We start from the raw sequence: 13983 nt of genomic DNA, 5'->3' as shown, positions 1-13983 counted from the left end.
TCATTTCTTTATAAAGTGTATCATTCCAAAACTCCTAAACTTTTCACCTTATTAAGCAAGAAGAAATAAAAAGACCTCCTTCCCATCATTGTATGGTGTTGATTTTGAATATGCTAAATTTCTTGGACTACATGTGCACCATATAAGAAAAAATTCATAAAATATAATGAATTTAATTTGTTGTTATTATAATTAATGTTTCTGGATATACTTTAATAACGCCGCCGGCGGCTTCACTGTTGCAATTGTCTAATCGATCAATCAATTTCAATATGTCAAAGTTTCACGTTATATATTTAGAAACTTAATTATGAGGGTGGACGAAGACCAAGCATGTGGTTGGACCAAGACCTAGCAGACAGATAACGTGAGAGCATCGTGGAAAAATGCCTAACCTAGAGTGAAGGTTCTTAGAAAAAGAAGGGTCAGTAGCTCAGAGATTTTTATTTTCTTTTCCCTTTTACAAAACAAAGGTACACGAGCAGATGAACGATGAGGAGGAATAAGTAAACAAATAAACTTTTAATATACCATTTAAAATCTAATTTGAATCAGAGGAAAAAAAATAATAATAAAAGAAATCTAACTTGAAGCACCAAACTTTATCTGTATAATTTAACTATTATATAATTTTTTTTAAAAGAAAACTACACACGCAAGTCCTGTGCAATTCTTATCAACATTATCTTTGATGTTAATCCAAAAAAAAAAACGAGGAAAAAAAAACTTTATCTTTGATATATATCATAATTTTTTAAAGCATCTTATTCAAACTCCTCCATCTTCTTTTTTCCGATAATTTGATTTTTCTTTTGGCAAGTAATAATAGAAGTTGTGAACAAAATATGAAAATGATAATAATAATAATTGTTCAATATGGATAGGCTTGAAATGAGTTCAAATTGGGCTTTTTTAAGGGATATAGTCGGGAGAAATTTGGTCCAATATTTTTTTTAAAGAGGGTTTAATGAAATATACCTTCTTCTTCTCTAATAAAATTAAAAATAACTCGAGTATTTTTTATTTTTTTTTTCATTCAAGAAATCCACACCACAAATCCAAGTCCCTACCACAATCCCAAATCCCTACCCTCAGGAGGTGCTCTTGGTGCTTTTTCCCTTCTCTTTGTCTATTCATTGGACTATGCTCGTACCCATTTGGCTAATGATACTAAGGCTGCAAAGAAAGGAGGAGAAAGACAATTCAATGGTTTGGTCGATGACCCATTACCAATGGTGCGGGTTTCGCATATCCTATCCAATTGACACTCTTCGCAGAAGAATGATGATGACCTCTGATGAAGCAGTGAAGTACAATTCTCTCAAAATTTTGAAGAACAAGGTTGCCAAGTGTCACGCTTCACATGAATATGGAGGAATTCTTAAGGCATATCCGGAATATTCAAAACTCTCCATGAGAATTCATGATAATTCAAGAGAAATCTGGAGGGGTCCGGAAGGTTCTAGAAGCTTCTAGGTAAGAGAATTCTAGAAAGTTATAGATGATTTAAGAGAAGTCTAGAAGGTTCTAGATGACTCAAGAGATCTCTGGAAGGTTCTAGAATACTATAGAACAATCTAGGACTTATGTACCTTTCTAGAACATTCTAGGATCATGTAGTAAGATGGCTTTCTAGAATAGTCCATAGAAATATCTCCTATCATGTAGTAAGATGGCTTTCTAGAATAGTCCATAGAAATATCTAGGAGAATTATTTAGAATCTTATCCAGGATAGTGCCATGTGTACAAGGTCTAGAATGTTATATCCTCGTACTACGTGCCAGCCCTCTATATAAAGGGGGTGAACCTTCATTTTTAGAACCAACAACCAAGAACTAAGAATCCACACATTCACTTGTAAAGCTCTCTTCTAAGCAATATACTTTCATTCTCCCAAACTCTCTTGTGTTGTAGTCTTCTTTGCTTAGCTTTCACTTCTTGTGAGCAAAAGGCTTACTTAGTTGCAATAAAGGGTTATAATAGCAACTAAGGCCGCACGACTTGAAGGGTAAACTAACAAGTTCGTGACATCTCTCTTCAAGGGTGCTAGTGCTAACATTCTCCACGCAGTTGCAGGTGCTGGTGTTCTTGTTGGTTATGATAATTTACAGCTGATTATGTTTTGGAAGAGGTATGGATCTAGTGGTGCTTAAGAACATATGTTTTATCTTTGTAGTGTTAGATGGTGATGAAAATCTGAGCTCTCAAAACCTTTTTTGGCAAATTTTTCATTAAATAATTATCAGTTTAGTGGGATTTAATCCCAAAACCAAATTTATTTTTGAATCAGACATTCAATCCATCAACAGGATTAATTAGAGGGCAGAAATTGCCATTATAATTGTTTTTGAGTTTTCAATTGCATGATTACCGACGGATTGTCGGTAATTACCGATGGAACCATCAGTAATCAATATTAGTTGTAAATTAAGTTGCTGGAAAAATTACCAATGATTCCATCGGTAATTACCAAAACCCCATTGGTAATTCCAATTTGACCACTTTTTCAAAGAAAATCACTACAATTCAATCCGACAACTTCGATAATTTGTGTTTCCACCTAGGACATGCTAAACTTAACTTTATTAATGATCCTCAACTACAGAATCCAAAAAAAAAAGATCGGAAAAAGTGAAAAAAATTCAAAAAAAGATGATTACTGATGGTGCATCGATAATTACCAATGCCGATGGTTTCATCGGTAATTACTAAAACCCCGTTGGTAATCTCCATTTGCATATTTTTTTCAATTCGAAAACTTCAATAATGTGTGTTTCCACCAAGAACATGTTAAATCTAACTTTATTAATAATCCCCAACTTTAGAATCCAAAAAAAAGATCATAAAAAGTTTGAGAATTTCAAATTAAAATGATTACCAACAGACCATTGGTAATTACAGATAAGACCTTTAGTAATCCATATTAGGAGCTATAATCCTTGCTGGAAAATTACCAACAGAAACATTGGTAATTACCGAACCCTCATCGGTAATTAGAAATTTGACATATTTTTCAAAGCAAATCAAAACAATTCAATCTAAAAACTTCGATAATGTGTGTTTCCACCAAGAAAATGCTAAATCTAATTGTATTAATGATTCTCAACTAATGAATCCACAAAAAGATAGGGAAAAAGTGGAAAATTTTCAAATAAAGATGATTATCGATGGTGCATCAGTAATTACCGAAACCCCATTGATAATTACAAATTTGACATATTTTTCAAAGCAAATCAAAGCAATTCAATTCGAAAGCTTTGACCATGTGTGTTTCCACCAAGGCCATGCTAAATCTAACTTTATTAATGATCATCAACTAAATAATCCAAAAAAAAAAAAATCGAAAAAAAGTTGGAAAATTTCCAACTTTTCACGATCTTTTTTTTTTTTTTTTTTTTGGATTCTAAAGTTGAGGATCATTAATAAAGTTACATTTAGCATGTTTTTGGTGGAAACACACATTATCGAAGTTTTTATATTGGAAAAATGTCAGGACCCGTCCAAAATTCCTCACCGGAACCCTTGACAAGCCCTGATCCCAGGGAAACCCTACCGGACCCTCCAATGGAAAATCCGGCAGAACTTCCCCTAAGGGATGGACTTACCACAAATTTCCTGCACTGAAAACACACTTCTATATTCATCCCCTTATTCCTCCCGCAAAACTACAAGTTGATTCCACAAATTTGCAGCACTTCACAACAATAACAGCAGCCCAATGCATAAATAAAACATAAATGTCCAAATAGTATACAGAGTTTCATGAAGTGCTAATCAATAGAAAATACAACAAAGATGAAAGAAATAATACAACTGAAATGAACGAGTACAAAAGTACTTCTTGAAACACGATAGCGGCGGAGAATTGGTTCGCCCCGGAAGAATGGCTACCACCCCTTGCACCTAAGGGAACGGAACTTAAAAACGTGAGATGCTAATCATCTCAATGAATGACCCTAACTACTTAACACTTTTAATAGTAATACTAATAACAGAACAAATAAGGGAATTGAATTAATACCAACAATTAATAGGTAAATAAATAATAGCAGTTGGAAATAATAATTTCCCTCAAAACTCTCACTAATCACTCCGTTGGAAATGTTCCCTTTTTAAAACATTTTCACAAAATCCGATATTCGTATTTCCCGAAAACCAAGGGATCAAACAATCTAATAAATAATAATAAATAAATACCCCAAATATAATTAAAACGTACTAAATTTTAATAAATAATTTTTGAACATTTTTGGGGTTTGAAATTTTGTCTGAAAATGTACACTTGACGCACCACACCATATACCGATGATGCCTTCCAATACCCGGCGTCTTGAGCACCGACTGGCGGGGAGATTAAAGAGAGAAACTTGCAAACGGCACTTCGACGTCCCGACAATACCGCTGCTGAAACCGTCATCCCGGCCAAGGAGGGGGGCGGCTGTGGCTAATATCAAACTTGCCTGCCCACGGTCCAATGGCAACTCACGGGAGACCTAATACTTGCGCGCTAAACCACATATACATACACCAGAACACCAATACTGTATGAATGCGTCTAAAAATAATTATTAAAACAACCGCACCGTTTTCCAAAATTACCGTGGGAAATATACCAATTCTCAAATTTACCATCCCACATATTTCCATTTAACAAACCCGGTACGAAAACATCGATAACCAATAAAACCATAATTTTTCTCGTAATACGAGGTTCAACAATTAAAATATCGTGAGCATAATTATAAAATTAAACCACCAATTTAAACAAATATTTTCATAAAATACTTAAATCAATTATGCCTAAAAATAATATTTAAAACCACGCACAATTTATTACTGAAATTACCTTGCTCATGCATAATAAATAAATTAAATCACAATAAAATAATAATTAAATTGTACCACATGAGCGTAATTCAAATACCAATTAAACACCAATTAAACATAATTAATTGCCCCAAAATAGTTTTTAAAGGTGGGTCACTCACCTTAAGCGCGTATATCAACTAAGATCCTCTGCAGGATTAACTCCACTACTCGTACGCGCACCTAAAACATCCACAGTACACCAACCAAATATATTAATATTATAATCGGGTAACTCCCAAATGGGTACCCGGGGAGCGAACACAAACGACAACTAAAAGTTACGAGTTATATACCGAATCGAAGCTTGAGTGATGAAGATCACGGATTCGGTCTTACTTTCCAGAGATCGGACCCGAGATGGCTGGAATCTCGCCAGAAAGCTTTCGGGATTCGACTCCTCGATTCTCCCAAACCATCGCGAATTGGCAGAAAAGGATGCCGGATTTGGATTTAGGAGGTCGAAATCAGTGGACAGGGACCGGCGGTGCAACTGGGTACTCGCCGGAACAGTGACTTCCGGCGAGCCGCCGCGGTCACCGGCAACCGTCGCCGGCGGTGGCCTGTGCGGTGGCCGTTGGCTGAGATTTTTGGCGGTTTTGTAGATCGAGGGGAGAGGATTCCAATGGGACCAGCGGTGAGGCAAACGGAGACCGGACGGCGGAGAAATCGGGGTTTGAAGATTTTCGGCGCCTCACCGAAAAACGCTCCGAAATTTGGTGGGTAGACCAGAATTAAGGAGGTGGTGAGGGGTGGCTGGCGCTTGTGGCCTGAAAATGGTCGGAAACTTGGCAAACGGCGGTGGAGGGAAAAATCGCCGCCGAGCTTTGCAACCTCGATCCGGGCGCGTCCGGCAACCATCGGTCGTGAAATTTCAGGGTTTGGCCAAAAATGGGAAGATGCTCCCATTTGGCCGGCGTGTGTAGCAAGAGTCGGCTGGAAAATTGGTCGATTCCGGCAGCTGGTCGGCTTTCTCTCTCTCTCTCTCTCTCTCTCCTCTCTCTCTTTCTCTCTCCTCCCCGACGTTTTTGCCAAATAAAAGCCACCATGGTGATACTGTTCATCCACGTGGACCAATCAGGTGATGACACATGGCGTTACTGTGCACTTAAGCCAGATATAATAAAATATTATAGTATCCGGTGAACTTCAAACATCCATAACTTTTTAACCAGATGTCCAATTTAAGCGTGCCGCTAGTATATGAACTCGTATCGACAAGTACTTTACAACCATACAAGAGTCAAAACAAAATTACACAACAAAAAAAAGTCAACTCCCGGCACCTTTTGGACTGTTTGCACCTCGACTTATTTTGCCAAGAACTTTCAAACTGTAGCTCCGTTTTCGACGTGCTACTAGTCTACGAACTCGAGGCATCATGCACTTTGCCACGGTACCCTGGTCAACTAGAAATTCCAACTTGGACAAAAAGTCAACTTTCGACCCACTCGGTCAACGGTCAACCTCGGTCAACGTGCACGGATTCTGGTGTGATTTGGGACGGGGTGTTACAAAAAGTATGCAAATGGAGATTACCAACAGAGTTTCAGTAATTATCGATAAAATAGTCGGCATCGATAATTATTGATGCACCATCAGTAATCATCTTTTTTTGAAATTTTCCTACTTTTTTTTTATCTTTTTTTGGATTCTTTAGTTGAGGATCATTAATAAAGATAGATTTAGCATGTCCTAGGTGGAAACATACATTATTGAAGTTGTTGAATTGAATTATGGTGATTTGCTTTGAAAAAGTGGTCAAATTGGAATTACCAATGGGATTTCGGTAATTACCGATGGAACCGCTAGGGACTGCATGTCAGCATCGAGGGAACATATAGCTGTCTTCGGAAGTTAACGTGGTGGGACAACAGTCACCAATCCTGAACTTGGAGGTATGCTATTCATAACACATCCACTAATATTATTAATGTTTGGGAGTTTGGGTAACATATCAACAATAAGTGGAGATCTATCTTGAGGTCTTGTGAACTATACTCTTCTATAAAACATTGTAGGTCATCATCATTTTTTACAACATATGGTGCGCATGACAAACACACATGGTATATAAGCTTTAGAGTCAATTGATGTTGTGTAGAATCTAGGTTGAGAGCATTATAGACAATATCTTCAAGTTCAACCAAAGTAGAATTCCTTTTAATAAGTATAATCTTCGTTCTTCGATGTTGGTACATCCACGTAGCTTGAAAACATAAATTCCATGTTCCATCATAAAAGAGTAAAACAGAAATTTGTGACATTGATCGCAAAAGAGTTACCAATTGCAAACAGAATAATTATTTCTTATCACGAGCTTCAATTAATTGGCGAGTTCTTAAAAAATCCAATATTTGCTCTACTCGATTCTTACGTGGAATGCTTAATTATCATCCTGAAAAAAAATAAAAGAAAAATTATGATTGCATTTTCGATAATGCATATAGGAAAATGCCAAAGAAATATGTTAAAATGTTAGCGTATTAACCCCTAATAGAATAGCTAACAACACTTGACAACCATAGTAAATAAAGTACAATAAGATATTAGATTTATGATACAGGATGAAAATATAACCTAACAATAGTCAAAAGTGATGCAATTTCAACAATGATTAAAAACAAAAATCAGCATAGAAGTTGGAATAAATGATAGAACCAAAACGTGAACAATATACGAAAACAAAAGCAAGGAAATATATATATATATATATATATATATATATATATATTTATATATACATACCAATCTTCATTTACTCTACTGCACAAACATACATTTTAATTACCGATGAAACCTGAAGTCTATGGTCTCCACAATGCAGCTTTTCAGAGTTTTTTTTATCTAGTTGTTGGTAGACCAATAACAGAGATGAAGTGAGAAAATGGTGGTTTTGTGGAATGGTTGGTCAGTATGAAGGGAGACTAAAAGCTACGTAACCAAGAAAAGAGAAAAAGAGAGGAAAACACAGATGATGAAATTGAATGTGGTAGATGGGAGAGGAAGAGAGAGGGATAGAAATAAATGAGGGTAGATATCAATAGTCAGAGAGAGAAATGGTAGATGAGTGAAATGTGCATTGTTCTTTAATTCATTTAATGCTTCATTGTATACATATTTTGGGATTTAACTATAATGTGTGTTTCCAGTCAACCAACTATAATATTTATAGTTTGGAAGTTATTTTGGGAGTAATTTTTGGGATTAATTATAATATTTATAATTCATTTAATTCATTAATTCATTTATGAGCATCTATAATTTGTGTTTCCAGACAACCAACAAAGCTCAAATATACAAAAAATAGCATATGATTACTCTCACAATACAAGTAGTTTTCAGTATGAATTGGGCACTCAATTCCACTATTACAGTTAAAACAGCACCGGAAAAGGATAACTTGGTCTAAAATAAATATTTGTTTAACAATTGCATTGGCAACTAGTAACAACCAATCCTTCTTTTGCATCCCATCCCTAGCGGGATTTGTACCTAAGGCTGGTTCTGGAAGGTGAGGAGGCATCTCCTCAACAGGTAGATTAACTTCCCATGTCTCATTTGGAAATCCATAGAGACACAAATTCTCCTTCTCTATAACACAAGAAATAAGAGAATACTCAATTAAAACCATAGAAATGTCACTATAAGCAAAGGTAATCACGAATATATAGAGAAATGTCACTAAAAGAAAATAAGTTTAAAATATTTGAGACAGGTGAGCTATTTCTGGAAAGGAAAATACATAAATTTGAGAAGTATCAATAAAGAAAGGAGTAGAACTGTAAATTTCAGGTACAAACGAACTAGGATTTATTGCTGCACCAATTTGAGTGCTCAAAATCAAAAAAAAAAATTTATAAGAAACTTGATATTTTATGTTTGTTAACTAGCATAATATGAAAGTGAATATGAGTAGCAATGCCAAAAAAGATAATGACATGTTATAGAATTGATAAATGACATGATTGTGTGCTAGTACGAAAATTCACATCTCTATACGTGATACGACACCCTTTGTTACTGAAATGGTGTCTCCTCCCAAGGGGATATCCTACCACAGTTACCGAATCCTACTCATAAGGAAGCCATGCAGTTCAGATTCAAACAAGTGATTTACTGATAGGAATAGTCAAATATATATACCAATCCACATATTTTAACCTCTGTATTTAACATTCACATAATAACTAAATTAATTCTAGATTTACACATTAGTGGAAATTGTATAGCTACATTAAGTTGATACAACTGATATTATTAACAATGAGATAGGAAATGGGAGGAATTCAATTCAACATGATGACATTACGGCAATCATATACCAATATTAATAGCTTGAAATCAGATATGAATCAAGAAATGACATCATGATCCAGAAGATAAGGATACTAAATCACCTATAGCTCTTTATGCCTTGGGCAATTTATCTTTGTTATTGGTCAACAAGCTACAAAAATTCAACCAAGACATCAAAAGGATCATCTATGATGATTTCTTAGTTCTTTATATAACAGATTTTAGCTTTTGCACAGAGATGAAAGGGATAATGCGAAAGGACAAAATCCATACACATTTAATAGAACAAATAAAAAATTCCACCAAAGAAAGATAGCAATTTAATCCTGAAGACGTGGAAAATGTGCTAAATAGAGAGGTTTAGCTTCTTTCCAAAATTCCTTGCTTTCTACTGATAGCAAAGCTATATCACAATCAACGGCTCTGGCTAAAATCTGCAATTGAATCACTGAAAGGAGTATAAGCTTCGAGACTTTATTAATGTTCAAAGGAAAGAAGTAAGGTACCAATTTAAAGCAACCACCTTGGAAAATCTCACCAAATTTTAAAGAGTGATATCATAATAAAAATCTCACAAATTGTTTTGCAAATGTGAAATGCAAATTGAAATTCAAAGAGGCCATAACATCAAGCCTTTGTTTTTCATTTCCCAATAACTACAACCTGCTAATACTATGAAATAACTCCAACTATCCCACTTAACCATAAAAAATAAAAAAAAGTCCAACTATCCCACTAATGCCTGCCAATAGTTTCATTCACATCACACGATACTCATTATTATTACACTTGTCCCACATATGGTTTGTGACTCTGAGTGCTCAAATGCTAAAAAGTATACATTAAAGAACATAATTTTTGGCTGTTCAACTACTTCAAGAAGATAAAGAAAGCTATCTCAGACCTATGAGGGGCAGCAAGAACATATTGAGATAATACAAATAATTATGATAGAGATATATCTTGGCAACATATTTGGAATCATCTCCCCTTCTCTTCACCTTAACCTGAAATCATACTAAGAAGGGGGAAAATTTTAATGGCACTCATTTAGTACCTTCCAATTTAAACATTGCATTTCATTTTTCTTGTTTTCTCATAATTAAACCATCTTAAAACACGTGCTACTTCCTGCCTCCTCTGTGGCACCACAAAATAGCTTGAGCTTGACTAAATTATCTTCATATTTTGCATTAAAAAAGAGCAAATTCCAAACTAGTATTTCACTTCCACACAATCTTATCCGACCTAAACTAACAAGAAATTGCTCTTTTTGCATTAAAAAGAGCAAATTCCAATTTAATATTTCACTTCCACATAATCTTATCCGACCTAGACAAACAAGAAATTGAATTCTTAACAAAAAAAATAAAATGTTGAACTTTTCAATACTTGCAGGTCCTTCAGATCATACTGCAACTCTTTCTTGTCCTTCCTTTGCATTCCAAATTTATAAGCTGCTGATTGAGTTTTTCCTATATCAGCATTGCCTTTGTAGCTTTCCACATACAAATAAGACCTTCCATCTTTTGATTAATGGCTGGCTCGAAATAGAAAGAGAAAAAAATTAAAATAAAACATAAAAAGGAAGAGAGGAAAAGACAAAAGAAAGGAAGAAAAAAAAAGACGTAAAATGCCTTGATGAAGGAGAAGAGGAAAAGACAAAAGAAAGGAAGGAAAAAAAAAATTGGGTTTTGACAGGGGAAAAAAATTGCAGAGAGATGGTGGAAAAGAAAGAAAAAAGAAATAAAAAAGAAAAAGAAGTGAGTAAAAGATAAAAAAAAATGAAGGAAAAAAGACAAAAAAAATTGGATTTTGACAGAGGACAAAAAATTATAGAGAGGTAGTGGAAAAAAAAATAAAAAATAAAAAATAAAAGGAAGTGAGCAAAAGACGAAAGAAAGGAAGAAAAAAACAAAAAGCTGGATTTTGACAGAGGAAAGAAAATTGTAGAGAGATAATGAGATATTAAAAAAAACTGGATTATAACATTTTAGAAATATTAAAAAATAAAAAAGTAAAACAAAAAATATGAAAAAAGAATATGCATATTTCATAAAGGTCTACCCACAAGGGCAAAGGGCTAAATTTCCCATATAGTCAGTATCGGTTTGGTTCTACTTTACCGTGTTGGATGGGTTTTTGTCAAAAATAACCACCGTATAAAAGCACACTTGAAAAATAGCAAAAAAATTTTTTTTTTTAAAATATAGCCAACTTTTTACTTATTTGGACGAAGATACCCTTAATGAAGATTTTGTTTATTTTTGTTTTTCTTCTCTATCAAAAAGCATGTTTTTCTTTTGGTTTGTTTTGTGGTTTTTGGTTGCTTCTTACTTTCCCTTTCGAAGCTTTCCCTCTCAACAGCTAGGGTTTCTTTCCCCTTGCCCTTTCGAAAAGCTCGATCAGATCACTGTAACCTGAATCGTGACTTGCGTGTACAACTGGCACATCAACAACAGAACCTATTGACTCTTCAAGCACAGTCCTTTGCAGTACATGCCTCCCCAACCCTTTCTTCAGTTACCTCTCTATTGACTCCTCCATCTTCTGCCCAACCAAATGAGAAACACAAATCCAGATCCTCTTTCTTAGGTGGAAATTGTTTCACTTCAGAGTCTAAGAAAAAAGGGGCTGATGAAGCAGTTAAATAGCTTTGCCAGACAGTGAAGGCATTAGAAGCAGAAATTGAGAAAATCAAAAAAAGATCACACTTCACAATTAAAGAAAAAGGATGACCTCATTCGCAAGCTTTCGAGGAAGAATGAAAAACCAGTGGAAGGACTACAAGGGGAGGGGGCAAAGAGGGTAGTCACAAAGGCCAGATTGAGGTCAAAGGAGCCAAGCACAGGGGAGTTGAAGAGCCCAAGTCACCATTTTCGGTCACCAGTCCCAACAGCTAAGAAACGAAGCTTTTGGGACATAACAACGGCTAACAGTCCTTCAATTGCTTCATTAAATGGAAGGAAAACTAGAAGCCATGTCATTTCTGGACCCTTTGCTGTTCCATCCATGCTTCTTCAGGTACTCTAAATCTTTCCCTTCTTGAATTTTCTTTTTTAAAAATACATGATTTGATTGAATTCTAATTGGAAATGGCTAAAAAGCTTCTGGTTAAAAATGTATTTTCAGTCTAGAAAGCTCATGGCTCTCATTGTCATATATACTTATGCATATGAGTTTCTTTGTTCTGTAACTAATGCCATAAAGATCTTAGATGGGTTAGCTAGACGTGCGAAATGTTGGTAAATTACGTGAGGATGAAGGAAGGCCAAGACCCCTCTGCTTAGCTTCATATAGGGTTTACTTTAATGTTTGGATGAATTTGCTTACCATTTAGGTTTTCTTTCATTATATATGTTTTTTTAGCTCGCCTAAACTTACATATTCTACAAAAGGGAAGCAGTGTACGAGGCATTTTTGCCATTTTGTCCAATTTAATCAATTTTGATAAAGACTTTGTTTTCTATGATAATGATCCAAATTCAAATGCTTCACTTTCAATTTTATTAAAAAAAAAATAAAAAATAAAAAAAATCTCGCCGTCTGTTCTCTCTCTGATATATATTATGTTTAGAATGATAATATGATATGAAATTTGGAGTAACAGAACAATTAAATATTTACATTTTGATGATTGTTGTTTGTAATATATTATGCATTTGCAAACAAATGCAGGGATCAAAAGTCAACTTGATCATGACAGACTATTGTATGCCAGGGATGAGTGGCTATGATTTACTCAAACGAGTCAAGGTTAAACTAACTTTTTCTCATGATTAATTTATTTTTGTAAAACAAGTTTTGTATAATGTGAAAATAAACTATTCTTTTGACCTTTTTTAAATCTACAACTTTTTATTACAAAATAGTGTCTTAATGGGTGGGTGGCTCATTGTTAATTTTGATTTTATTTCCCAAATATTTTATATAGACCGCACACAAATAAAAGATACAACAAGGAAAAAACAATTCCAATTTAACCTAAAAACCATTTCCTTTTTGCATTATTTTTTATTTCCTCTTTAATTTCTTAATTTTGATTGAAAGTCCTTTTGGATATTCTCCTTCAGGGATCTTCATGGAAAGATGTACCAGTTGTGATAATGTCATCAGAGAATGTACCATCCAGAATAAACATGTAAATTTCTTTCAACTTCTTTATTTATTTTTTTTTTCCCCTTACATTTTCTGTATAACAAGCATGCATTGAATGCAAAGTTTTATTTTATATTTTTTGGTGAAATTAATAATTACAAAACTCACGTGCATGAAAAACAGGTGCTTAGAAGGAGGTGCTGAGGAGTTCCTCTTAAAACCCGTTCAGTTATCAGATTTGAAGAAGCTTTAGCATTACCTTCTGAAATCCTTCCGTTCTTGTATGTGGTCAACATAGAAGGAAATCATTATTATGTTACTTTTCTTATAAGCAGCAAGATTCATTCGTTCTTTTCGTTTTCTTTTTTACCTTTCAATGTTATTTTGTCCCAATCTCTTATTGACTAAAATGTATTTAGAGAGCAAGTCCTATTATTTCTTCTCTCCTTGTAACCTAAGCTTGTTAATCACTAGGATATCCTTTAAATGATTGATTTGGTAAACAAAAAGAACCATGTTTATGGAAGCCCATGTTTATATAAGGAATTTGTTAATAAGATGCTTGGAGTTAAATTGGTACATAGCTCTTTATGCTCGTAGACTTTTTTGATATTGGACCTTCAGGAAGAGTGTAGCATTTTTCAATTGTTGATTTTTTAGATTCTTTCGAAAATATTAAATGAGGGCCATGAGCATTCTAAAGAAAATGACAGGGCAAA

General features: G+C 34.4%; 1 protein-coding gene and 1 long non-coding RNA gene across 2 annotated transcripts; one reads left to right on the top strand and one right to left on the bottom strand.

The window, feature by feature from the left end:
• Positions 1-9250: 9250 nt before the first annotated feature.
• Positions 9251-10843, bottom strand: LOC125419477 (uncharacterized). The gene is made up of 2 exons (XR_007238439.2): positions 10559-10843; positions 9251-9614 (listed from the first exon to the last, which is right to left on the bottom strand). It is a non-coding gene; the product is annotated as an uncharacterized LOC125419477 (long non-coding RNA).
• Positions 10844-11310: 467 nt separating this feature from the next.
• On the top strand, positions 11311-13735 carry LOC132799981 (two-component response regulator ORR4-like). Its single transcript, XM_060812808.1, has 4 exons — positions 11311-12190; positions 12845-12922; positions 13240-13307; positions 13448-13735. Exons 1-4 carry the CDS (start codon positions 12179-12181, stop codon positions 13515-13517), a joined length of 228 nt encoding a protein of 75 aa, XP_060668791.1. The 5' UTR covers positions 11311-12178; the 3' UTR covers positions 13518-13735.
• The last annotated feature ends 248 nt before the right edge of the window (positions 13736-13983 follow it).

The sequence above is a fragment of the Ziziphus jujuba genome, chromosome 11 (assembly GCF_031755915.1).
Source record: "Ziziphus jujuba cultivar Dongzao chromosome 11, ASM3175591v1".
Lineage (NCBI taxonomy): Eukaryota > Viridiplantae > Streptophyta > Magnoliopsida > Rosales > Rhamnaceae > Ziziphus > Ziziphus jujuba.
The sequence above is the reverse complement of the archived record's forward strand: the minus strand, read 5'-3'. Positions and strand labels throughout refer to the sequence as shown.